Here is a 25,102-nt window from a genome sequence, read left to right as displayed (position 1 = left end):
ACCAGGTGACAAGAGAGAGAGAAGGTTTTTAGAGGCACTGGCAGTAACCAGAGGAAGGAGCAGAGCTGTTACTCGAGTGCCCAAACCCACCCAAGTGCTCAGTGACTGGTACTGTGTGCATCCACACACCTGTGGCTCTGTGTACACAGGCTGGTCCAGCAGCTCTGAGAGACCTGGCCTGGTGGCACTGGTAAAGCCAACCAGAAGATGCTTTTACTGAGTGGGGATGTGAGAAGAAAAGGCGGGGGGGGGGGGGGGGCGGTAGACAAAACCTGCCATCTCCTTTCAGTACTGAAGCTTGGGAAGACTGGGGGAGTTAAGTCACATTGGAATTGGATGAAGACCCCTGACACAATAAGAGAAGTTGTGTGGTTTTTTGAAGTAGCAATAAATGTTTTGTCACGGAAGAAGCAAAGGGAGAGAGAGAGAAAAAATGCAAATCAAAGCTAACATTTTCTTTGGGAGTTTAAAAGAATCTTTGCAGGGAATGGTGGATAATAAGGAAGGTGGAACATCATCTTGCTGATGCAGGAGAGCTCTTGACCTGCCTGCTTCTGCTGAGGAATAAAGTGAATAAGAGCCCCAGAAGGAATGTTAGCTCACACTGGTTATTGGTCTAGTTAAGAAAATAAGTCCATTAAATGAACACGTTTGGGCAGCGTGAACTTCCAGCAACAACAAACATGCACAGCCCTCCCCAGAGAACTCCTGCTAATGAAGTAAACCCATTAGAGGCCCTGGGTGACCACACACCACAGCTGGGTGATGTGTTTAACAGGTTCCTGCTGGATTGCACATGGAAGGTCTCTCAGAAGTCTGTAAAGCTCACAGCAATGATCAGCAGACTCTCAAGTGATGCTTTTTAAATCCTGAAGTGGCTGTTTGAAAGACAAAACAAAAATACCACCAGACAAGAGGCTGTGCTTAGCACAAATGGAAAAATTGAGCCCAAGGGGCCACCCAGCACTTCTGCCTGAATCGCCTCCTCTCCCCAGTTGCTGCAAGGTCTGCCAGCTCATCCTTGCTCCATCATCTCCTGCCCAGATGCCAGGAATTCACTTCAGCAAGATTCTGAGTCTCATGGATGCAGTCAGGTGTGCATGGTGCAAACAGGCAGTCCCGCGGCAGGAGCTGGGCTGTACCCCACATCCCCGCTCAGGACCCACTCACCATCAGTCTCCCTGGAGATAGCCATCCCCATTGGCAAAGCAGCTGACTGTGGCCTGGCACAGGGTCCCCTTGGTGCACACGTGGGTTTGGTCACCTGCCATTTAACCTGTTTGAGCAGCTCACAGCAGTCTGAAGGGCACAAGAACTTACACAGAGAAGGAATAGCAGCATTGCATGAACACTTACTGATGTAGTACATAAAATCCTCCAGCAAACCTTATTGGAACAACAGTTCACCTTCCTGTTACTGGAAACAGTCAACCTCTGCTTGGAGGGGACAACCATCCCTGAAATGCAGGTTATTGCAGAACTACATGGTGCAGACTGCCTTGTTGCTCCATGGAGTAGGCAATACTGGGAGCTGGAGCAGCCTGTCACTTTCCAGACCAATACATGACTGCAGGGTCTCAGCATGTGCGTGAAGCTCCCAGCTTCCCAGATGGGGTGTCCAGCACAGACTCAGGATACATCACCAGTGCTCAGTGATGAGGCAGTGCTCCCAGGGATAACTGTCCGCTATAAACGGTCTCTTGGACCGACTGGATAAGACTGTCTCCAGCTAGCTGCATTCACCAGGCGTGAATATTCACTGCTGCTGAGTAGTTAAAACATAAGGATGGATCAGGAAAATAAAGTCGTTCACGTAGTACGCATGCAGAAATTACAGTATCCGACGCCAAACCTGTGAAGATGGAGCCACCCAGAGGTCCTTCTCCTCCACTGAAAATCCCTTCTCTGCAAAGGAGCAGCTTTCTCAATCCAAACAAATTTTAATGGAAAAGTTTGTTTTAAAAGACGTGATGAAGCCTGTGCTCCTGCCAGTAACGCTCTCCTCACCGAACCTTTGCAGAAAAGGTAGGGCAAGTGGCCCCTCCCTCCCAGGCCACAAGGTATTTTTGGGGGAAGCTGTAGAAACTCATCATTAACAGGACTGCACTTGTAACATAAACACGCTTCTTACCAGTTCAGTAAAGAACTGTCACAGCAAGGGAAGAGTCCCACCGGTAACTTGCGCCACTGCTAACCTTCCAGCTACAGAATTACTTGGGGTACCCAACACAGGCTCCTGAAAAACAATTCACAGGGACTTCCATTGTTTAAATAAAGATAGCTTCATTAAAAAGAACCAGTCCGCAGCTCCAGCTAAGCATCCCATTTGATCCCAGGCAGGACGGGAGTTACCACCTGCCAGCCAGGCCACTGGCACAGCCCTCTCGATGGCTGCATGAGATGAGAACTTCACCCTCTTGTTTCCTTCTCCCTCTTGCTTCGTGCCTGCTCAAAGCAGAGGGCTGGCAAGGGCTGCTTGGCGCGCAGCCATGCCACCAGGAGCAGGAGCACAGCCTTTTTGTTTCAAACCTGCGGAGCCCCTCAGGCTGAGGTGCCAAGTGCCACTGCAGCAAGAGCCCCTGAGCAAGGGGCAGACCTGGCACCTCAGAGGTTGGGCTGCAGCTGTGCAACCCCCTTCTGCTGCTGCCCCTGACAGCGGCCCCTTCCTCGGGACAACACGAAGCCCTCCGAGCAAGTGAAGCCAGGCCCACCGAGGCAGGCAGGGCAGCGAGTTCGACCAGCACACCCAAAGCAGCAGCTCTGACAGTCTGTGTATATGGATTTTTCCTCCTATTGATTAACCCATTTGGAGTTTATTTGTATTAAGGCTGCCTTGCAGCTCATTTACACTCTCTTAATGAGGCCCCTGCAGAGTGGATGCCTCCTGTGCATTAATTACAGGCTCCAGCACAGCCCATGCTTTATGGAGCATCCTCCCACCCATGCTCCAGCTCCACTCTGCTGTTTGTACAGCACTTGCCTCCCCGGGACGTGCTCCTGCACTGCCAGATCTCACACTGCTCTGCCCGGCAGCCCCAGCAGGACAGGAGGTGCACGTTCTCAGAGGGGGAGCAGAAATAGCTCTGAAATATCTGCGCGCATTGGGAAGGAATGACCATTCACAGCACAGCCCTTTTATAGTAACAGGGCTGCAGAGTAAGCCACTGTCGTAGCTTCGTTTGACAATGAACAGCGCTACCAGGAGAAGATTATTTCCTTTTTCAGAGTAAGGAATCGAGATGTCCCTTTTCATCTTTTTTCATACCCCAGGAGCTCAGTGCCAGCCATTCCATCTGCAGCAGCTGGCATGGTCTATGTCCAGCTATCAAAGCAGGAGTAAACATTGCTCCAAACAAACGTGGTGTAAGTTTAAGAGACCCTGAAAAATCTCTTGCTCCTGTGAGTTGTTAGAGGCCCAAATGCCAAATGGGTATCTATTGTTTGTTTTTTTCTGGATTAGAAGAGTAACAGTAGAATACTAACATTAGAAAAGCCTAATAAGAATTAAAAAAGACTTTAACTGAAACAAGATGCACACAGAATGACTAGGGTTACCGTAAGAAAACATTGAACAAATAACCAAAAATTCAACTTACCCTTAAGCAGTAAAAGTGAAACCACCAAGGGAGCTGCTGGTTCACATAATAAACCCTGAGCTCTCTTCAGATTTAAAACCACAGCACTAACAAGCTGCAGAGTCACCGACAGCTTTCTACAGCTTCCCTCACCTGCTTCCTTTCACCTTTAGTTTGCATTTAGAGTACCAGAGCTGCGGAACAGGACCACCACCTCTGCATGTCTGGGTAACATCTAACACTGTGTGAACTTGGTGATGTTCAAGGTCTGCAAGCCTTGCTGCCACAGGAGTTAAAGCATTGCTGAGACAGCTGCCACACAAAACCACAATCTGAACTGCAAAACTACACTGCGGATGTTCATCAGTGACATGTTGAAATCATCGGCAGCAATCCACCTGAAAAAAGACAGAAGTGGTCTGTCTGCTTTTTTGGCAGCTGGATGGTGGAAATTGCAAAGGAAGCTGCATGACCTGGCAGAGCAAGATGTGCCATTTCTCTTCCCAATAAAAAAAAAACAAACAGGTGTGCTACAATAGTGGGACAGGAAGACGGCTTCCTACAGCCTCAGGCAACATATCCCACATCTTTGAATTTGCAAGGTCGATGAAACAAGAAGCAATGTGGTGCAGGACAACAGAGAGGCCCCGCACAGAGCACGTATCACCCAATCTCAAAACTCTGGTTTGGCTAACCTTACTGAGCCTATGGGGAAAGCAGGGGTGGGGGGATAAGAGAAAAAAAAAAAAAAGAATAGCAGCTCTCAGGGTTGAATACACTCCCACTGGGCTTCACATTGCAAATGCCGTGGTGCAGTGCATCTTTGGGGGTATCCACTGGTGAGCTCATGCCACTGCTGATTCACAAGTGATTAGCCTCACCTAGGGCTAAGCAGGGCCCATGCTCCAGCAGAATTTGCAGTGAAAGCACATGTTACAGGAGAGGAATGATGCCAATTTGCCTCACTTGCACAATTCTGGCAGCTGGACAACTCTCCACATAAGCAGGAGGCCAATGTACCTCATGCTTCAGTGCCACTTCACAACGCACCGAAAGCCGCTTGTCCTGACCCTAATTCATTGCTGAATCAGTGTTGCAAACACATCACATATTACACTTCATTAGCTGGCAGTAATGCGTATTTACACACACACAATCTTGCTTTTGCTTTCAGATCATTATATTCATCTTAGCTGCAAGAAAGGGTAGTGTTATCATAGTGATAGCTGGCCTAAGGCTACGTAAGGGCAAGAAAATATTCCTTCTGTTACGTGTTACCACTTTCCTTTCATAGCCTCCTTCCTGCTGACTTCAACAGGAACAGCAGCACTCTTTTCCCTCCCAAATTTATAACTCCACCCTTGCAAGCATCCAACATATATTGATTCTTATGCACCAGCTTCCCTTTTCCCTCAAAGGGTGTAATTGAGTCCTATAATAGCTAAATTCTGAACACCTCACCTTGTATTTAGCTGAAAGTTTGCTGCTTCATACCTAACAAAGGGACTGCGTCCCCTAAGGCCTGTTTCTTCCTCATCTATTTTGTGCGTCTAATAATAGATATTACCTCTCCCTACTACAACCTTGCAAAATGAAAAAAAGCACAATGGAAGTACAATTACATTCTTTTTTCTCAGTTGCTATAAATGTCAGTCATTATGGGAACCTGACTACTACATACTTTGGAACTGAATTTTCCATTATTGTTTTTGAGATTTAACAAAGACGCGCTCAAATGAACCTACCCATCAAACAACTGGGAGCATTGCCAGGACAGCCTGGAAAGCACTGACACTGCCTGGCCAGCCTGGTCTGCAGCCTCTGCAGCCCCAGAGCACTGTTCCTCTCCCTTCCAGACAGGCAGGTCCCCAGGCTCTCTGCTACCTTCGCTGCTTACATCAGTGATCAGTGTTCTGCTCCAAAACAACAAAACCAGTCATCAGGTTGGTGCAAAGAGCCAACAAACCGAAAAGGTATCTTTCATCAAAGTTGGGACCATTCATTACAAATGATTTGTCCAACAGGCAACTGGAAAGACAGCACTGCCTGTGAATACAAAGGGCAAGACAACAAGAGGAGAGCACAAACCACTGTACAAAAGACCTCTAGGGTCTTCAGGACAAGAAAGCATGGTAAGAAAGACTTAAGAACAAAACACTTGCCTAAGGGCCTGTGCTCAACACGGAGTCTGTTTAAACTGGACCAACCAAGCCACTGGAGTAACGGAGCGCAGAGCCCTTGAGGAAAGGGAGGAAACAGCACTGAGCAGCAGACAGGGCTTCTGACAGCTGATTCCTGTGGCAAGTTCCAGATTATCTGGAAACACCTCATCACATACCTTCTTCCCAGAACACACTGAGCTTCCTGCCGTGCCATGTACCATTTCACTTGGATGTCACAGATACCACTGGGGTGTTACTTCTGAGGACACTGAACATTCCAATAAGAAAGAGAGGGTGGTGTCACTGTACTGTAAACTTTGGCTAAATAACTAAAAACCACATTCATACAAATGTTTTCTGTAGGCAAGGTTCTCGAGATTTATTTTGAACTATAAAAGACTAAAAACCAGCATTATCTTGTTAGACATGCATACAAATTCCTGAAGGACTCTAACAGCCAAGAAAGTAACAAGCAAGTGGTAGGACTAAGTCCCTGTGCAGCTCTGAACAAGCACTACAAGTTTTCTTAGAGTTTACTCATGGGAAATGGGGAGGAAGAAGAGACTGCCACCAGTGAAAATACTATTTCCAATTATAACAAAACAGAGGATCCAGTTCATGTGGAAGTCTGACCTTTAATCTTACGCTGGCTCTCTTCTTTAAGACCTGGGTGACTGCTGCCCAATAATTCTATTTCTTGTTAGCAAACTGTTAACTTTCTTTTACGTCAGGCTAAACAGAGTGTCAGCAGTAAATACAAAAGGCTTTAACAGAATGGGAGGAATAAGATACCTCAGTATTAGGGGCATGAAATGGGAGGAGTTTTGCTGTGGCTTTGAGTCCTCCTCCACAACAGATTATTGCAATAAATTACAGCAACCAGCAGAAGCATCCAACACAGTTTTGAAACAGCTGTGCTTACATCCCTGTAATGCAGGAGGTCACAGCCTGGGTTTGGGCTGTCAAAAGCTGCAGTGACCAGTCATGTGGGCTTACACTCCTCGCTCAGGAAGCATCAAATCAGAGCAGCAAAGGCTTCAAGTGTAAACCACAGATGAGCTCCAAACAGGGGTCACCTCCAGCCCAGGAGGACAGAAGGGACCAGGGATCCAGAGGTGAGCAGAGTACAGAACGAGGAGATGCTGCAGAAGAGCTAGGGGAAAAAAACCCAGGTGTCCAAAGCAGCCATATGACAAACTCCTCCAATAATTCTGGTCTTCTCACAAAGTTAGGAATCTTCCTGGGTTTTCCACATCTGCTTCTACAGCAGAAAGCAGAGACAGCTTCAGAAACAGACTTTAGGAATCTGGCATGGTTGGAAAAGATATGGAGAAAGAGTGACTTTAAAAAGCTGTTTGTTTCCAAGCAAGCATTGTGCTTAGTCCACCTGCACACCCTCAGGAAGTTCTACCACTATGGGAGCACAATCATCAGGCTCGGCCTCAAAGTCCCATTTAAATTTCTTTGTTAGGTGAGCCTTGAATTTTTCAGCCTTCTTCCTTAGGGTCCCATCAACAGCAGCACTGCACGTGAAGGAAAAAAACACCTAAAAGAAAAGAGCAGAGGTCAGTAAAAACTCAGCCATGGCATAAGCTGTGTGTCTCTTTCCTACAGAGATGTCATCAACCAGGAAACGTTTCAGGTTAGGCCACTGGTAAGGGATCTACCACCCTGGAAACCCTCCAGCTTTGGGGCTATGTAAACAAAGCCTACACACTTCTCCTCTCACCCCACAGCCAAGACAGACATCCTGCCTTCACTCCGAGTCGGCATTAGAAATATTTGCACTAAGGTAATAACTTTGTTAATATGCACTATGGAATTCCAAAATACGTGAAGTGTAAACAGAGGAAAATCTTTAAGCAGAAGGAAAAAAAAAAAAAACCAACAAAAAAAGGACTGTCAGTTTTCATTTGCCACAAAGCCGATTTTACAGCATGTGTCCAAAAGGCCAACAGGTAATTATATCCATCTTTTTCATGGTTGCATGGACCAGGAGATCCCTCAAAGTATTTTGGTAATATGGTAACACCAACACCTTAGGATACAGAGGAAACTTACTAAAATGACCTTGAAGGTAAGAGACGAATGGGAGCTCTCTGGAAAAGATCCAGTTACCCCCAGCACAGCCATTCCCTTGAACACAGGGCACTGAAATCTGGACTAACCTTTAAGGGTGGCTCCCCTCCATCACCTAAACACACAGAGATCCATTAACTTTTCACAAAATGTACAGCTTCTGTTAGCACTTTGGAGTTAAAGCACCTGTATATCAACAAACAAGGCTCAGCCACAGAGTCCATCTCTCATCAGCCTGCTTCTGCTCCTCTTCAGAACTCGTGATCCAGAATTCATTTCCACAGGAAGAAACTTGTATTTCAAAGGCCAAAAAAAATGACTGCACAATGGAAGTGAAGGGAAAGCACTCCAGGAGAAAAAGCAGGCGCTAACTTGGGAGAGACTTACTGACAGCTGGATAAAACACTGACAACGAGAAGCAAAGTTCATTGCTTTATAATCATTTGCCTTTTCCTTGTTCATTCTACCATGAAACTGTCTCTTTATAACAGAATTCTTACACAGCAAGGCTGCTATTAAAAAAAAGATTATACTTCCCACTTCTCCTCAATGAATTTCGCATTAAATTAGTAATTTAATCCATTTTTTTTTTTTTCTTTAAGCACTGTTAGGGCTGCATATTCAATGGAGGTTATGCTGTACTCTTCGTGCCTTGGATCAAACTCCAAAAATAAAGTTGCTGCATTCAAAGCTGAGCAAAAGCTAACAGAGATAATACACTCCCCCCACACACACCGTTTTGTACCTGCCCACACCCAGTCAAGACAAGGTTAAGTCTGATGGCTGTGTACATAAACTGACTGGGTAAGGTAAGTCCCAGAGGTTCCCTGGCACTATTTCAGCACATCAGGGAAATCCCACAGGAACAGAGAAAAGGAGAACTTTTAGCAAGGAGAGGCTCAGTTCAACTGTAAGGCAAATTTCCTCTTTGTTACTAGGAATGTGGTGACTTTTGCTAGGGCTTAACAGTTATCGCTGAAGACAGCACAGCCACCTAAAGGCATTGGCTTCTTAAGTCAAAAACACAGACTGATGAATTCCAAGGGCGTACAAGACTCAGGTATCCAAAAAGGAAAGATAACCATCGAGGCGGGGTGCTTCCAAAATTCCCATCAGATGGAAAGAAGGGCCATTTGACACATTCATTGTACTGCTGTAAATTGGCACTTGCAAAGTGTTGCTCTGCAAGCGTGCTGCAAATAGAGGTAGGCTTTCCAGTCCTGTAATGACGAAAAAACCCAGCAACTAAAATGAAGATTTAAAAAAATTGAGACTTTTATGAATCCAAATTCCAGAAAAGAGAAGAAAGTCATTTTGTTAAAATTTGTTAAAAGCAATGCTTCCCATAAAATTTTACCCAGCAAACTAAAAACACACACCCCCACCCTCCCCAAATCTACAGCAAGAACTTGGGAGTTACAAGCAGAGAAATGTAACCACTTCCTGAGAATGGAGAAGTTACTACCAATTTGCATCAAGCACCTGCAACATAACTTAATACTGGTTTTGCTGGGATTAAGTTTCCACTGCTGAGCTTCACCAGTGTATCTGGTTTGGGCCTTTTTTTTTTTTTTTTTTTTTTAAAACCAAGTTTTGCTTAGTCTGTTTGCTGAAATGTTAGCATGGTTACAATCAGTGGGAGTAACTGGTTTCACTAGTGCTGAACTACAGATTTGCCTATGCCTGTCTCAGTAGGAGCAGTGTTTTCTGCAGTTCGGATTAACCATAAATTCCCTCTGCATAACAACTTGATTATAGGAAGTCTTCAGCTTTGCTTAAGGCTAACAGGAATAGAAAAGCTTCTTAAATACTACCAATGCCCTAAGCTCAATAAGGTTTCACTGCAACTTCCCTGCATACTAAGCATACTATTCAAGCTGACCAAAAATCAGCATCATCAGTCTCTTATGCCAAAGTTTTGGGGTTTTTATTTACAGGATGAATGGTGATTGGGAGAAAATAAACAAATATTATCTTGCACTTTCTCAGCCTCTTTTACAGCTGTACAGCTTGATGTAGTCAAAGGCCTCAAAAAATTTTAGAAAAAGTATGCCAGTACAGTTCAGTCACATTAGATGTACTACCCCAGAACTCTAGGACTCATGCCAGTGTAGCAGGCTACTTTCAGCACTACTTGCAAGGAAAACATAACAAAAAAGACATAGTCCTCATTCTCTGTTGCAGCCATCTTCAATAGCCTTTCCCCTTGTTGCCTCACTTTTCTGGCCTCTTTGCATGCAGACTATCTCAATTTTATACTGCATTAGACTCTTCTAGGCATAGCTGGAACAGGTCACACTCTGAGATAACAAGCAAATGGCATTTCTTTGTAACTAACACAGGGAAAAAGTAAAAGAAGAAAACAAGCTTAGATACATGCTTAGTCTCGCTATCTCCCATGCAGCTCAACAGTAACTTAATTCCTTTTGCATATTCCTAAAATATTGCTCAAATACGGCCTCTCCTCCCACTCCCATTTTTCAAGAGATAGTTGCAAACATACCTGTAAGGTGCTGGTTAAAAAGTTGTCCTGGGAGACAATATCCACAAAAAAGTCAGCTGGGATTTCATTGAGCTGGTGATACAGCACAGAAATTAGGTTGATGTAAAGGTCTTGATACTTCCCTATGGCATCTTCAGATCGGCACAGGATGTTTAACAGCCTTTTCCAGTGCTCAAATGCATCATACACATTCCCGATCAGGAAACAGATGAAAGCAAACTGCAACTCAGCTGTGCATATTCAGCAAAGGAAAACAAAACAAAACACACATAAGACTGAAAACATATCCAAGGTATGTGTCCTCTCAAAAATGACTGCATAGAATTCCAGGTTTGCCTTTTGCACACGCATTCTGCCCTTCCAGTGATTCTGCTAACAGCAAGCAATACTCCGAACACTATTTCCTAATGCTCTGCTCTCCAGCTGGATAAAATGCAAAGGATCATCAGGTAGGTCCACCTGTAACTGTAATTAGTCTGCCTGTAAAATCACTCCCCAAAGATGATAAACAGCCACCTGAGGCCTTCCACCGTCATCCATGTTCTCAAAATGATACCCAAATAAGAAATCAGACATTGCTGTTATTCTGCAAGCATTCAGTCCACCTGTGCCTGGATTTCCAGAGCCACACAGGAGTGCAAATGCTACCGCCCTTGAATGCAAGGGCTGTGGGAACACTGGGAGAGGTGAGCGGTACATTAATAGATGTTTTTATCTTGTTGAATTAAGAGCCAGGGTTCACCTCACTGGACGCTTAGCATCAGGTACTTTGCCAGAATGATGGCATAGTCATTTCCTATGATAATTCATTCCTTGTATATCCTAGAACTGTCTTTGTTAATTTCAATAAAGAATAAATTTTACAACATTAATGCAGGGAAAATGGAAGAAAGGAAAATCAAAGGCAATACAATTTCAAACCTCAGCAGCCTCAAGGCTCTAGCTCAGCTGGGTTCCCAAGTCCTCCCTCCAACCTGCCACAAACACAACCACACTCCAGGACCTCCATAGATTTCATATTTATCCATACCACAAGTTGTCAGAAAAGGCTAGTGGGTAACTCAGACCTGCGACTGGGAGCCACAGCCCTTGGGCTGGCAAAGCCCAAATTCTGCCACAGAGTCACCAGCAGCACATAGCTGAGCTCCAGCCAGGGAAAGGACCAGCTACTGCCTTGGGAGCTGCCTGCTGGGAGGCCCAATACCACCTCGCTACCCGAAAGGGAACGAGAATCTGAAAATCGTGATGTTCAGCCCCACCCAATGCTCCCAGGGCTCCATAAGTGAGAACTCTGGATGACAGAGCTTAACAGGCTGGTGCCAGATGACAGGCCCCCTCTACACAACCTGCGGCCACTTGTAATTGCTACTTTTGACTGAATTTGAGGCGACCTGGGCTGCAAGTGCAGCACCCTGGAGCGAGAGAGGCAGATGTGACAGGCTGGTGTTCGGTGTCCGGAGCCAAAGGGCCCTGCAGCTGCTAAAAACCCCACAGACATCCGAGCGGCAGCCGAGAGAGCTGCCGAGGGCGCAGGGCACACGGAGCAGGGGCGGGTTTCGTCCCGGGGCTCTCCCTTCGCAGAGAAATGACTTCATTCTCCACGGGGGCGGTGCGGGGCGACGGCGGTACTCACCGAGCAGCTCCAGAGCCTGGCCGGCGTACCGCTGGCGGATCACCCTCTCTAGGGCGTAGCTGAGGTCCATGCTGTGCCTGGTTATCTCCTCCGGAGTAGCTCCGTCGGGGTACGTCTGCTTCGGCAGCTCCGTGAACCTGATCTCGGTGCCGGCCCTGGGCTCCATGCGGGGCAGCCGCGCCAGCCCCTCGGCGTAGCTGCGGCACTCGGCGTCAAAGCGGGGCCGGCGCTGCTCCGCCCGCTCGCTGGCGTGCCGCCCCGCCGCCACCGGCAGCACCTCCGAGAAGGCGCAGATCCGCCCGCTCTCCGGTTGCAGCCGCTCCACCGCCGCCTCGCTGATGTAGCTGGTGAGGGAGACCCACTTCCTCAGGGTCTCGTACGGGTAGGGCCCGAGGAACCGGTCCATCTCCTGCAGGTTCTCCGCCAAGGCCTCGGCCTCGCCCGCGGCCGGCGCCGCCAGCCCCACTGCCTCGCTGCGGGTGTCCCAGCGCAGCACCCGCCGCTCCCGCCGCTGCAGGCTGAGGAAGCAGCCGGTACGGGGGCCCGTCTCCCGGCTGCCGCCCGCCCGCCCCGCGCTGCAGTGCAGGAAGTGGATGCCCGGCGGGATCATCTTGACGCCGCGGAACCGGGGCCCCACGGTCCAGGCGCTGTAGTCGATGCCGAACTCGGCTCCCTCGGGCAAGCCCAACACCACGACCGCGGCGCCCTCGAAGAAGAGCTGCCGGGCCAGCTCGGGCTCCAGCCGCGGGCCCGCCATGGGCAGCGCAGGCCGCTCCCACCCGGAACCGCCGCGCCCGCACGGTCCGCTCTGGAAAGCGCCCGGGCGCACGGCCGCACCGGGCACATTCGTTCCGGGGGCACAGCCCTTCCGGGCCGTTCCGAGCGGTGCCGGGCCCCGCACTGCGGGAGGTCCTGCCCGCGGCCCTCAGTTCCCGCTCAGCCCCGGATCCCGAGGCCCAGCCCCGGCTGTCCTTCCCCTGGGCCCCCCGCGGCCGGCGGCTGCTCCCCTCAGCCTCAGTGTCCCCCCGAGGCGGCCGCGCCGCCCCCGGCACCCCGCTGGCAGCCACTCCCCGAGGCCCTATCCTCCCAGCCGGGGATGAGAGCCCTGCCATGGGACAGGGGGACCAAAAGCCCTGCCATGGGACAGGGTGATGAAAGCCCTGCCATGGGACAAAGGGACCGAGAGCCCCGCAGCAGGACGGACGCACGGAGACCCTCTCAGCAGGAAAGACACAGCAGGCCCTGCGGCAGGACAGATGCTCTCACAGCACCGCGTCCTCCCTTCTGGAACAGCCAGGTTCAGGGACAGCTGCCACCTCCTCTGTGTTTTGAGCATCCTGACAACCACCTCCACTGCCACACACGTGCATATGAGGGTCGCAGCCACCACATGAAGCCGCTGCCAGCTCCACCAGCTGCAATACTTCGCCTGGCAGCATCTTCACTTTAGACAGAGCAGAGTCCAGTATCTCCGTGTGCAGAGACCCTGGCTGCAAGATTCCCCCTTCACTTGTCTGTCCCCTTGGTAGGAAAGAGTCCACTGAAGCCCCAAGCTGATTTAGCATCAAACACATTTATTTCACTTTCATTGAATACAAGAACAGTGAGCACACACGCATACACCACCAAGCACTTAAAAGGAGTATGACTGAAGGGGGGAGAGGGAGAACAAAGGAAGAGAAAAGGAGAGTTAGTGAAGGAACAACAGAGGCATTGCAGTTGGTTGGTAAGGTGCTTCTCAAATAAAAATAAATATTATTGTTACTGTTATTATTACTCAGGCAATCGCAGGCCAGGTTTGGAATGAATTTGTGGGATCAGGTAAAAACAGGCACTCGGGTCTCCCACCCCTTTCAACAGAAAGGCCCCTGGAAGAAAACAAGCAGTGATCAGCTGTCTGAAACGGAGCAAGGTGATGAGCAGGCTGGGGGAGCTGAGCCCACAGGGGCCTCAGTTGTTGCTGAGCAGCAGAAACCCACACCTCCCCAGGCAAACAAGCAGTGAGCTTTTTTCTTTCCTTTTTTTTTCTTTTTTTTTTCTTTTTTTTTTCTTTTTTTTTTCTTTTTAAAGTTTTTTAAACACTGCCACCCATCAAACACACTGCGGAAGCCAGGGACTGGATCTGCTCACTCCAAACGGAACTCATTTCAGTCCAAGCGCACATCAAGTCTAACTCTGTAAGGCCACTGATTTTAACAGTAACCATCAAATTTATAACTGTACACAATGTCAAAAGCAAGTATCTAGTTTCATAGTAGCTTCTGGTAGGTTGTAAAGGCATCAAAGCCAGGTGGGCTCCTCCAAGTATGAAACACACAGTGTGCTGATGAACACCAGCACCATGTGCAGACCACAACTCCTCCACCACCACCTCTCTCTGAAAGTGCCACTGCTGATTACAGCTGGTTTGGGTGTATTGAAAAAAGGAAAAAGAGAAAATTAGCCTCTTTGCAACTGCCTTAACTCTTTTTTGGTTGGGGGCCTAGTCTTTAAAAGTAGCTGAAGGCGCTTGGATGTAAGCTGGGGAGATGCTCACGACCTGGCAGCACTGGCACCAGCCAGCAGCTCTGTCTGCTTCCCGAGCAGCCTGTGCTCATGCCTTTTATGCTTGCAGAAGAAACCTCTCTGCCAGAAGAACAGACTTTACGGAGCCGTACTAGCAAGCAACTGGTGCACCCTGGCTGCCAGGGAGCAGGCTTTCTCCTGGGACATCAAAGGCAGTGAGCGGGGTCTGCCCACAACATCCTCACAGTACAGGCTCTCCTGCTCGCTGGCATCCTCCGAGCCGTTGCAGGACCTGACAAAACACACCTATTTCTGGGCACAGTCTGTGTGAGGGGTGGGAGACTAAAGGCAAAATGGTGCAGAATAGCGGGCCCTTCTGTTTCCACAGGAGCTAGAGATGATTCCAAGAAGGAAACCCATTTATTTCCTTTCCTTTCTGATTTTGGTTCCAGGTCTACCCTAACTGCCTGGTTCACAGTGTACGAGGCCCTGGGCTTGGCCCAAGATCCCCTTCCAAAGGCAGCTGTAGAGGAAGCCTGTGGCTAAATGCTGAGCTGGGATGAGCCGGGGGAAAGCAGCTCCACTGACACCTCCTCAACACGCACCTTCTTATGCAGAGGGCCTGGGCTCTCTGGTCCAGCCTGGCATGCTGGGGATGCTCTGCAGTGATGGAGACAGCACAGTCTCTCCACTGCCCAGCCCTAGGCAGGCTGGTGGAAGGACTGCCATCGCTGTCACCAGCCCACAGTGCCTCAGGCAGCCCTTACCATCACAACCCAGGCAGTGGGGCAGGCAGGGCTGAAACAACCCCTCTGCCTTCGACCCTGCTACAAAGCTCAAGTAACTTCATTACTGGGATCCAGAAACAAAGCAAACCCACTCCAACCACCAGCACAGTTCAGTGGGCGGGAAAGGAGAAATGGGTGCAACCTTGCAGCTGCCACCTTGCTCCCAGCTGACTCCCATGGCTCTGGCTAGGGGCTGGGGAGATGATTCTGCCTGCAGCTGCCAGAGCTGCAGCCTCAACCTCCTTCCCTGCCCCTCCAAGTCCACCACTGACCCTCCAAATCCAACCACCATACACTGCAGATCAGCTGGTGGGACATCTCCCATCTCTTGCCCTCTCCCCTTTCCCTTGCAAACAGCAGTGGCTGAAACCTTCCCCATTCTCTTCTTGCGGGAGTGAGAGTCCCATGTGTGATCCAAGAGACTCAAAATACACCAACCATAGTCAATCAAAGAGTTAATAATTTAAAAATGTTGTCAAATTTACCAGTACTGTTGAATTATTTCAGTATTGTTCCCTCCCTCCCCCCTTGTTATATATATATAATAATATACATAACTTAAATGCACATCCATATGAAACCCCTACAGGCTGCTTTTTTATAAATGAGAAACCATATACGTATCATTTGTTTTGTTTGAAATGAAATCCATTCTTAAATAACCTTCAGAGAACAAGAGGTTGGACAAGTGCACAGAGAAGAAGATAAGAAAGGGAAGGGAAGAGTTAACAGAACCCCAAAAGATGCAAAAGAACCAGCATGGAATGAGGAGAAGGGCAAAACGACACTTGTGAATCGGAAAAAAACTCTAAGGTAATAAATCCAATGTTTTTCTCTCTTCTTTCAGAGTGGGGAATGGTTTTGCTTCTGCTTGTGGTTTTTTATTTCAGTTTGCTTATTTCTTGCTTTGTTGCAAAGCAGTTTTCCTTTCCATTCAGTGTGCAACAAATGATCTCATGATTGTGTATCCTTTAATGTAACATGCAAGATGGTGGCTTATTGTATTATTAACAATGTTATTGTTATTATTAGGATTTTTTAAATCTTATTTTATCACCAATCCAGTAAATTCTTCAATTTATCTGCAGGTTGGCTTTGTTTGTTGGTGGTGTTGTTTGCTATTCATTTCCAGCATATAGCAGCAGTGCAAGGATGCATTTTGTTTCCTGTTTTTATATATATATATATATATATGTATGTATGTATGTATATATATATATAATATATTTGCTATTCCTTTTTTAAAAATTTTTGTCTCTCGCCATGAACATTGCAGCCAGGATGTCTATGTCTTGCTGACAAATCCAGCATGAAGGCTCCTTCTCCGCTGTTCTACGGATTTGAATACAGATGCCGACTTCTGTGAACTTGTTGGTCAAGATTCCTGTACAAGGCAGATGGAAATGACCAGTCACGGGGTGCTGATTTCTTTGGCTATAAAAGGGTTCCTCTTCATAGGAGGGCACCGGACAGTAAATCTGCAAACACTTGGGGCCACAGTTTGCACTTAATTATCAGTACCTCTGGTAATTAGCAGGCACTCTTAATTCACTGGGCTGGTGTTGGAGCGTGGGGGAGATAACAGCAAGTCACCACTCCCTTACTGGCCATTCAGTTAAAACTGGGTGGCTCCCTAAGTGATGCAGAAGTGTCTGGGCTTGCTTGTTTGTACTGTTCAATAGGAGGTAAGATTAGGCAGATGCAAGAGCCTCTTCCGACCTTTCAAGGAGCTGGTCGCTTTTCCAGGCTTAAAAGCTGCCAGTCAAAATCTTCATATGATAAAGAAACACGAAATCCCATTTCCAAAGAGGCCTCTCGAAACACACCTGCAGCCTGGCTGGTGACAGAGCTCCTCAAACATTTTTTAGCAGTGAAGCTGCCTTTCAGAAGTTCCCCCTCTCCTTTCCACCATGCTCCTCTGTCCCTCAGCTGCTCTGACACAGAGGTCTGTCAGGCTGTGCCACCACCGAGGAGCTGCAGCAACGCAGCTGATGGGTGACCATCAGGGTCAGAGCAGGGGGCTAAAAGTGGAGTAGGACTCCTCAAGCCAGCTTTGCCTTTAGGAAAAATGTCTGGGGCTGGGACTGCTTTGGGGCATCTGCAGGGAGGTGCAAACCTTGTGTGCTGCTGCCTCCACCTGCATGTGTATAAAAAGACAGCCTGGGGACCTGAATGGGACTAAAGAACACCACCACCACCACCACTCTTTTTTTTTTTTTTTTTTCCCCCACAAACGCTTGTCTGATACTTTGGACCGGCTTTGCAGAACCTGTAGCCAAGTTTCTTGGCCCATCCACAAAACTGGTACGATCTCTTTCCCTCCCCACCCCAGGGGGACAAGCAGGTCCTTTCTTCTTTACATGCAAATGACTCTGACCCCTCTGCTGAGCAGGACAGCAAGGTGACATCTGCAGAACTGCTTCTGGTGGCATGGCACCGGCTTTCTAACCACAACCAGGTAGCCATGCCAGGAGCCACCATAGCGCTGGAAGTGCTGGCGGGAGCTGCCACTCTTAGTGCTGAGGAGCAGCAACGCCAACCAGCATGTGCAGCTGGTGGGGGTCCAAGACACTTGCCCAGTTACATCCAGCCCTTACACAGCAGGTATAAATCACACCTGGTGACTTCTCCACCTACCTGAGGCTTCTTGTCCCTTTCCTCTGGAGAAGGTTCTGTTTCTCTGTATACCACAGCTTTGGTTACCAGCATGTCAGGATGCTGTAGTTTTGCCTCTTTGATTGCTAAAGCCAGTGCCTAGAAACCAGAAGGATGAAGGCATTTATCATCACTTCCCTGACATGTAGTGCATTGCTCTCAACCAGTGAGAACCTGCAGACAGAAAGCAGCTGGAGCCATGTGGGATTCCAGGAGGACACGGATGCAGAGGTTCAAAGCTGAACCTACAGTAGCCTGGCAGAAGAGGCTGGAGTCCACCGCTGATCAGGGATTTGTACACCACTGGGATGCCTCATGCGCTGCCTTTCTTTTGCTGTTTTTTTCTGAAGGGATGTGCTATGTCCCAGGTTCCCTACTGAAACCCAAGCAAAGTAACAGCAGCACTTTTCCTTGCAGCAAAACCCTAGAAGAATCTACAATAGTAATCTAATTAGATTTATTATTATGGTCTTAAAACATCTAAATTTTTTTGGAGCCTTTTAAATATTTTAGCACTTTGACTTTTCTTCTTAAGCAACAAATCTCAAAGGGTTAGGACACAGGAAAATGACCCTATAGCCTTAGAGATTTGTGTCAGTCTGTTATTTCACCAAAAGAGTTTGTCATTTTTTGTTCCTCCATCATGGAGGCAGGTGCAAAACACCATCACTTGGAGTGAGTCAACCTGTAGTGAGACTGTGCTGGAAAGAGAGGAAGAACCTGGGTCACTTTGGAGTATTCCAACAGAGAAAGGGCAACTAGAAATGCGTTTTAAGGAAATAAAAAGCTGATCCCATCACTGGGCTCTGTGCTGAGATGTAACCTTCACCGCTGCTTCACTGCTGCAGTGGGTGCTGATGGGAGCTGGGCAGAGCTGATAGATTGGGGGCCTCAGGGGTCAGTTTTTGGAGAGGAGGAGTAAACAGGTACAAGCCAGAACTAGAAGCATGCAGTGCTGCAGCCAAGGGCAGCCAGAGCTGGGCAAAGCCAGGGCATCCTGCTCCTACCTGGTCCTGGTCCACATCTTCATCTCCTGTGATAATGATGCGCTTCTCTATTCGGGTCTCGGAAAACCCTCCTTTCACAGTCTGCACAACAAGAAGGAAAAGCACTCACCCACAGCTGTCTGACAGGCCAGCTCCTGGGGAACGTAGCTCAGCCCACAGGAGGAGGGACAATGCCAGCATCACCTTAGGAACTCCCCCCACAATTTAGTGTATCTCCCAACACCCTTGACTTGGTGCACAGTTAGAACCGGCAAGGCACAGCTGCTCACAGGTGGGGAGGAAAGGAAAAGGGCCAGGTGGCAAGTACTGAGCAGCCCTCCTTCCTGCTCAAGTCCCTCACTGAGCTTCTGCTTTCATTTATGTGCACTTAATTTGGGAATGAAACGGCCATGGGTAAGGTCCTCTGATGCAGTCTCATCTCCTTTGTTTTCTACCATCACTCCCCCTTGCCTGCACCACTCCGGCTCTAATAAACCCGATACAGCCCATGCTAACAAGGTTCCTGTAGGTGACACAAGGCAAGGTGCTCCAGCACTGGTGCTGTGGGTTCTTGGGCCAGGGGGACCTGTCATCTGGCTCTAGGTACATCTGGGAACACTCACCCAGTTGCATGGGCAGGGGCTTGCATGCATGCTGCTGGCAGCCCAAACTGGGGTCCCTTCCACCCCTGCAGTGGGCTTCAAGAGGTCAGCGACACTGCGTGCTGCTCTCCCCTCGCCCCAACGACTCCCTGCCCTCCTGCTCTACCAGTGAGCAGAGGTGGGCACAGTACGTATTCACTGTCCCCGTGGGTGGCACGCAGGTGACGAACAGCCAGTGCCTGGCTGTCCACGCCTGCAGCCCCTGCAGTCAGGCCTGGCTGGATGGGACAGGCAGCGCCGTGGGGCTGAATGGAGCATGGGGTGCCCAGAGCTGGCCATGGGGCGCTGCGCTGGCTTGCCGTCCCCCACAGGACAGCATGCACTTTTTCCATCTGTAAGGAGGAGAGGGGCATTTTCTGCTGTATGAAACACAATATAAATCCACCCATCCTCAAATGCCTTACATCAGGACCCCCCTGGCTGCCCTCTTTGGAGCTGCTCTTACCTTGGTAACGTGGGTAGTGGTAGAAGTGGAGAGGGTTTCCGCAGTGGCACTGAATATGCTGGTGAGCACCTCCTTCCCAGTGGAGCCACTGGTGATCTGCAGGACAGACAGCAGCAGCATCAGCGGGGCAGCCACGGGGGAGCCCTCAGTGCCAGCTCCCAAAGAGCTGGGACCTTCCCACCGGGATGTACCCACTCAGCCAAGCACAGGAGGTCAGACAGCGGCAAAGGGGGAAAAAACCCAAAAAGATACTGCACTGTGCTTCCAACTGGATGTAGCTGGGGGGCGGGGGGGCAGAGAGAGGTTTCCACAGAGCTGCAAGAAAGGGCCTCTGCAGCAGGGAGATGATTTCATGGCTGCATTTTGCTCATCCCCACCCATCCTCAGGGCCACCCTAAGTGCAGAGCTCTCAGGCCGCCTCTAGCTCTGTCTGTCCTGCTCTGCGTGGCGAGGGCTGGGAAGGCCACGCTGGTGCCCCAGCCACGCAGCACCAGGTACGTTCTCCCTGCTGCACAAAGTGATGAGCCTGGGGCAGCGCATGGTGTTTGGCCAGGCTTGACTCCATGGAAATGAGGCAGTTGAGTAGGTGAACACTTTACACAGTAAGGCCTGCTGCTGGGCAGGGCTGCTGATCGCCATCACCTCCACTGCGAGTCAGAAGACTGTGTGTGGCCTTGGGTGTCCTGCCTGGCTAAAGATATCTCAGCCCACTGTGAGACTTCACCAGGGACTGGGCTATTTTTTAGGGATCATCCTCCTCCAGCAGCTGCTCAAGATGTGTATCTGGCACAGGAGAAAGGCCACGGGCAGGGCGTCCCCTGCCATCTCACTCTCCAACCTTCTGAGCATCCTTCTGCTCTTCCTAGTACCAACACACCAGCTGAGGGTACCAGCACTGGGAACATGGGAGGGGGCCCTGTGGGACCAACCCCAGGCTGCCCCAGCCCCACAGGGATGCCTTCCTCCCTCCCCACCACTCTGCCTGGTTGGTGGTGCCACGTCCCCCACTCACCGGTGAGAGGGAGCGAAGGTCTGTCGTGGGAACAGCCCCCTTCCCAGCCCTGGTGCTGTGATCCTGAAAGAAGAGCAGACGGGCATGTTGGCTCGGACGTAACGCGGGGGCAAACACGGCAGGTCGCCCTCCGCAGACATCCACGGTGGGGCAGGGTCCCCCCCCAGCACAGCTGGCCCCAGTTGCCCTCACTGGAGCAGAGGGACTGCAAGGGACAGCGGCTCCCCCACCTCTTGTGGGGCCAGCCCCGCTTACTGAGGTCGCCAGTGCTGTCTCTGCCGTGCCAGTGTGAGCAGTGGCTGTGGTGTCCCTGTTGCCCGGGGTGCCTTCTTCCACCTGCCAGGGCAAAGGAAACCTGGTGAGCCAGGAGGTGCCAGGGAGGGGGTGACACTTGCAGGGATGGTGCGGCTGTTCTGGCTGCCAGAGGAAGCCAGTGAGGGCCACGACGCTGCATGTATGGTGGATGTCACCCTCTGCAGACATCTCCATGTGCCAGTGCTGCCCAGCGGCATGGTGGATGGGGCCAGGGACACACACAGAATCTCTCTGGATGGCCTTTGGTTTGATGTTTTGGGGACTCCAGCGTGACAAGGGCGAGCAGAGACCCCCGTCTCCCCCACTCAGCCACCTGCCTCCCCAGTGCTACTGCCCAAGGACAGGTTTTGCTGGACTGAGGCATGGCAGAGCCATTGGGGAGCAGGGCCACGGGAGGACAGAGCCACCAGGTCACCTGGGCTGTGTCTGTGGTGCTGACCTGCTGGGGAGCAGAGTCATCTGCTTCGGGCTTCTTCATGCCCAGCCCCAGGCTGACGGTCACAGCATCTGTTTTCGGGGCTGATGACTGCAGAAGAAACACAGCAAGTCAGGCACTGGGGCACGATGCCAACAGCCTCGAGTGCTCCTTGTGCGCTGACCCCCACAAGCAGAGCATCCCTGCCCCACTCTGTAAGTGCCACACACATATGATGTCACGTCAAGCCCTGCCTGGGCAAAGAGCAGAGGCCAGGCTGCTGCCCTGGGCAGACGGCCACCACGCAAAGTGCCCCGTGTGACTGACATGCCCCACATCAGACCTGATGCTCTGTCCCTGGGGTGAAAACCCAGGGAAATCTCAGGGATTTTTTGGATAGACTTCTTACAGACACCATGGGTTAGGTCAAATTGGTCTTCAAAAGGCAAGTGAGACCCACCAAATCCATTTCACTCATGCCCCACAGCAGGTTTGTGACCTGCACCAGCTGCCGGTGGCTGTGGTTACACCCAGGGTGTCAGAACCTCAGGGGAATGGAGACAGGCTTCCAGCGCTCCCCCACTACAGGAAACCAGAGCTGCCAATGGCTCCTGCACAGGGACGTGGGATGTGGGATGCTTAGCCAGTGTTCAGCGCTCCCGAGCCAACAGCCTCCCCTGCCCAGCACCAGCCACGGGGCACTGCAGAGCTGATCACCCCTGCCCATGGCCACACTGGGACCCAGGAGCCCACGGCATCAGATACTCCGCACGAGGGTTTCCAGGCTGGCTCAGAAAAAGCTCCCTCTCCTTCTGCAGCTTTTTCCTGGCTCCAGGTCTGGACTTACCCTGGCAGCTCCAGGCAGCACTGGGGACTTACCTGCCAGGGCTGGAGGGCTGCCCCGATGCTGAGCGGGCAGGAGATGGCCCTGGCCCGATGCAGAGGCAAGGCTACATTTCGGCTGTGCTGGAGCTGGCTCTAGCGTCCTCTCCCTGTAGCGTTCACTCAACTTCCAGCATGCCGCATGCATTTTTCTTAGCCCCGTTATAAGCACTCCTGGCAGAGGAGTGACCCTCCACAAGCTTTGGAGCAGCTCCCAAAGCTACTCTGTAAATCCCTCCCAGCCCTGGCATGACTGGAGATGTTAGTTGGCAGCACATTTCACTACACAAACTGGTCACTGACTTCATGCAAAACGCAAGGACAGAGCCGCTGGTTAGTGACACGTGCCCTGCTCAGCTGCTGACATGCTGGAGCCATACGAGGGACGGGGTAGGCAGCCAAACGCAAGGGCTTACGAGAAGACGAGGACTTCTCCTGGTTGGCAGATGCACAAAACACACAGCAGAGCCATGCAACACAGGCGACAGCGTGCATCAGGGGAAAACAGGTACACCAGACATGCTCTTCCAAACCAACATGGGAGTGCACACCAGTGAGGGAATACCAGGCAGCAGGACAAGGAACATGGATGCACGATGGCACTGAGACAGTCCTGGGAGGGACTGCATCCCTGTGTACCTCTAGCTGGGAGACATCTGGGCTGGGCTGGGCGACCTTCTCCCCGCCTTTGACATCCTCTTCCAGCCCGGGAACTACTTTGTCAGTGTGCTGGAAGGAAACCAGGCCTTCGTCTTCTGTTTCACTCTTGTCCTTGTCCAGCTCGGGCAGGCTGCGGGAGATGTCCTCAAAGGCTGTGCCGTGGAAGTCACCGATCACTGTGAAGTCCACCTCTGCTTCCAGGCTGGAGGTTGAACTGACCGTGATGCTGGAGCACTTGCGCTCGATGGCCAGGTGGTTGTCCTTCAGAAAGACCGAGTCCTTCTCCTGGTCCTGCTCCTCATCACCGGTGTCACTCTCGGGAGCCCGGTGCCGAGGTGGCTTAGCTTTCTCCTCAGCGCCCTCCCTCAAGCCCGCTCTCTGAATGAGACACAATGGCGGAGAGAGATGGAGACAGTGAGCACCGCACGGCGCCGCAGTGCCGACAGGGGAGAAGGGAGGAGGAGGAGAAAGAAGGCTGCAGCAAACATCACAGAGTAGAATCAAACACAGCTCAAGCATGGAGACTGAAACCTTTCTGACAGCAGCAACTTTGTAGGGGTTGGGTGGGGGAGAAGGGTTATTCAATCTGGTTTTGCCAAAAGCCTATTGGTAATTAATCATCTCAAAAAAGGACCAGTCACACAGAAAAGCTTGGCGAGCTTGGAGGCACGTCAGCACACCCGGTGGAAGCGGATGTACGCAAAACAACAGGTCTGTTAAGAGACATTCAGAAACAGCTCAGACACCAGTGGTATCTATGTCAGTAAGGTTGGGCACTCAAAAAAACAAACAAACAAAACAAACCACAAACAAAGGGAAAGAAAGAGCAAAGAGTTTGAAAGAAAAGGGCCCCAATCAGCCACGCACGGTGAAGGAGAAGCGAAGGAGTGTGCCAATTCCACTGAGCAGCCATGTGGGCCCTGCAGAGCATCACCCCGGGGGAGGAGGACCATCCATCCCCACGGGGCTGCCCCCAGCCCTGCACCAGGGGCTAAGCCTGCCCCACCAGCACAGCACTCCCCTCCCGCAGCCCCACACAGCCGGCGGTGAGCTAAGGAATGACCTGGTTGAGTGTTTGGTCAGTGTAATTGACAGCATGATCAGAGCCAAGGGGCGACCCCCCTCCATCAGCTCTTCTCCGGATATGGACATACCTCTCAACTCCGCCGTCAGAGGGTACACTTCCCCTCGCCATGCTTTGCCATGAAGCCATGGGAAGTCTACACCCATGCTGGACTTTGGGACATCTAGACCCATTGCTGGACTTTGCACCTTGCTCTCAGCAGATCTCCCTTAGGAATGGTTCGAAGCCCAAGTGATGCCAGAGGAAACCCACCACCTGGACTCTGGTCCAAGCGTTCACAGCCAGAGCCATCCACCCCACCGGCCAGGCTGTGCCAGCACCACCCTCCCCTGGCGCTGCTGGGAGGTTGAGAGGTATGAGAAACAGAGTGTCAAACAAACTCCAGAGGAACACGCCTGCATACGTGTTCTCGTGTGTGTGTGTGTGTATGTATAAATATATACACAACAGCTCTGCAATGGGGAGAGGAGCTGGAAGCACACAGCCCTCAGCTGCTTAAGGTGAGCTTTCATACTACTACGGTAAGAAGCAGTTAGTAAAACAGCACTGAGACCTGGAAGACCACTGGAACAGCAGTCTTTAGATTCTCTTCTTTCAGGCTGGATATTACTGATGGGTCAGATAAATCCTTTTCTTCCCCACTTGGTTCCTGAGATTTGCTCTGGATTAGAGAAAATGGTTAGTTGTAAGGAAACGAACTCTACAGGAGCTCATCTAGCACTTAGGAGAACGAAGAAAGCT

The 25,102-nt window shown here is 50.5% G+C and overlaps 2 protein-coding genes across 11 annotated transcripts in view; both read right to left on the bottom strand.

Moving 5' to 3' along the window:
- Window positions 1-6,090: 6,090 nt before the first annotated feature.
- On the bottom strand, window positions 6,091-12,774 carry AAR2 (AAR2 splicing factor). 2 transcript variants are annotated; one of them, XM_040608346.1, is made up of 3 exons: window positions 11,953-12,771; window positions 10,320-10,549; window positions 6,091-7,283 (listed from the first exon to the last, which is right to left on the bottom strand). In XM_040608346.1, exons 1-3 carry the CDS (start codon window positions 12,707-12,709, stop codon window positions 7,116-7,118), a joined length of 1,155 nt encoding a protein of 384 aa, XP_040464280.1. In that variant the 5' UTR covers window positions 12,710-12,771; the 3' UTR covers window positions 6,091-7,115. The 2 variants fall into 2 exon arrangements, with proteins under 2 accessions (XP_040464280.1, XP_040464281.1); XM_040608347.1 differs by lacking the exon at window positions 6,091-7,283 and adding an exon at window positions 8,236-9,036 and having other exon boundaries at window positions 11,953-12,774.
- Window positions 12,775-13,506: 732 nt separating this feature from the next.
- Window positions 13,507-25,102, bottom strand: part of EPB41L1 (erythrocyte membrane protein band 4.1 like 1) — a 62,965-nt gene continuing 51,369 nt past the window's right edge. For 3 of the 9 annotated variants that reach the window (XM_040608337.1, XM_040608336.1, XM_040608338.1), the window contains 9 exons: window positions 24,915-25,022; window positions 23,257-23,655; window positions 21,760-21,846; window positions 21,261-21,341; window positions 21,006-21,068; window positions 19,994-20,089; window positions 18,908-18,988; window positions 17,883-17,999; window positions 13,507-16,629 (listed from right to left, as the gene is read on the bottom strand). In XM_040608337.1, the coding sequence (XP_040464271.1) occupies window positions 16,621-16,629; window positions 17,883-17,999; window positions 18,908-18,988; window positions 19,994-20,089; window positions 21,006-21,068; window positions 21,261-21,341; window positions 21,760-21,846; window positions 23,257-23,655; window positions 24,915-25,022 (1,041 nt within the window). In that variant the 3' untranslated portion in view covers window positions 13,507-16,620. Of the gene's footprint in view, window positions 16,630-17,882; window positions 18,000-18,907; window positions 18,989-19,993; window positions 20,090-21,005; window positions 21,069-21,235; window positions 21,342-21,759; window positions 21,847-23,256; window positions 23,656-24,914; window positions 25,023-25,102 lie in introns of those variants that run through there. The other 6 variants (XM_040608342.1, XM_040608343.1, XM_040608345.1 and 3 more) reach the window with 4 other exon arrangements.

Source organism: Falco naumanni, chromosome 10, assembly GCF_017639655.2.
Source record: "Falco naumanni isolate bFalNau1 chromosome 10, bFalNau1.pat, whole genome shotgun sequence".
Lineage (NCBI taxonomy): Eukaryota > Metazoa > Chordata > Aves > Falconiformes > Falconidae > Falco > Falco naumanni.
This window is presented reverse-complemented; position numbering and strand designations above follow the sequence as displayed.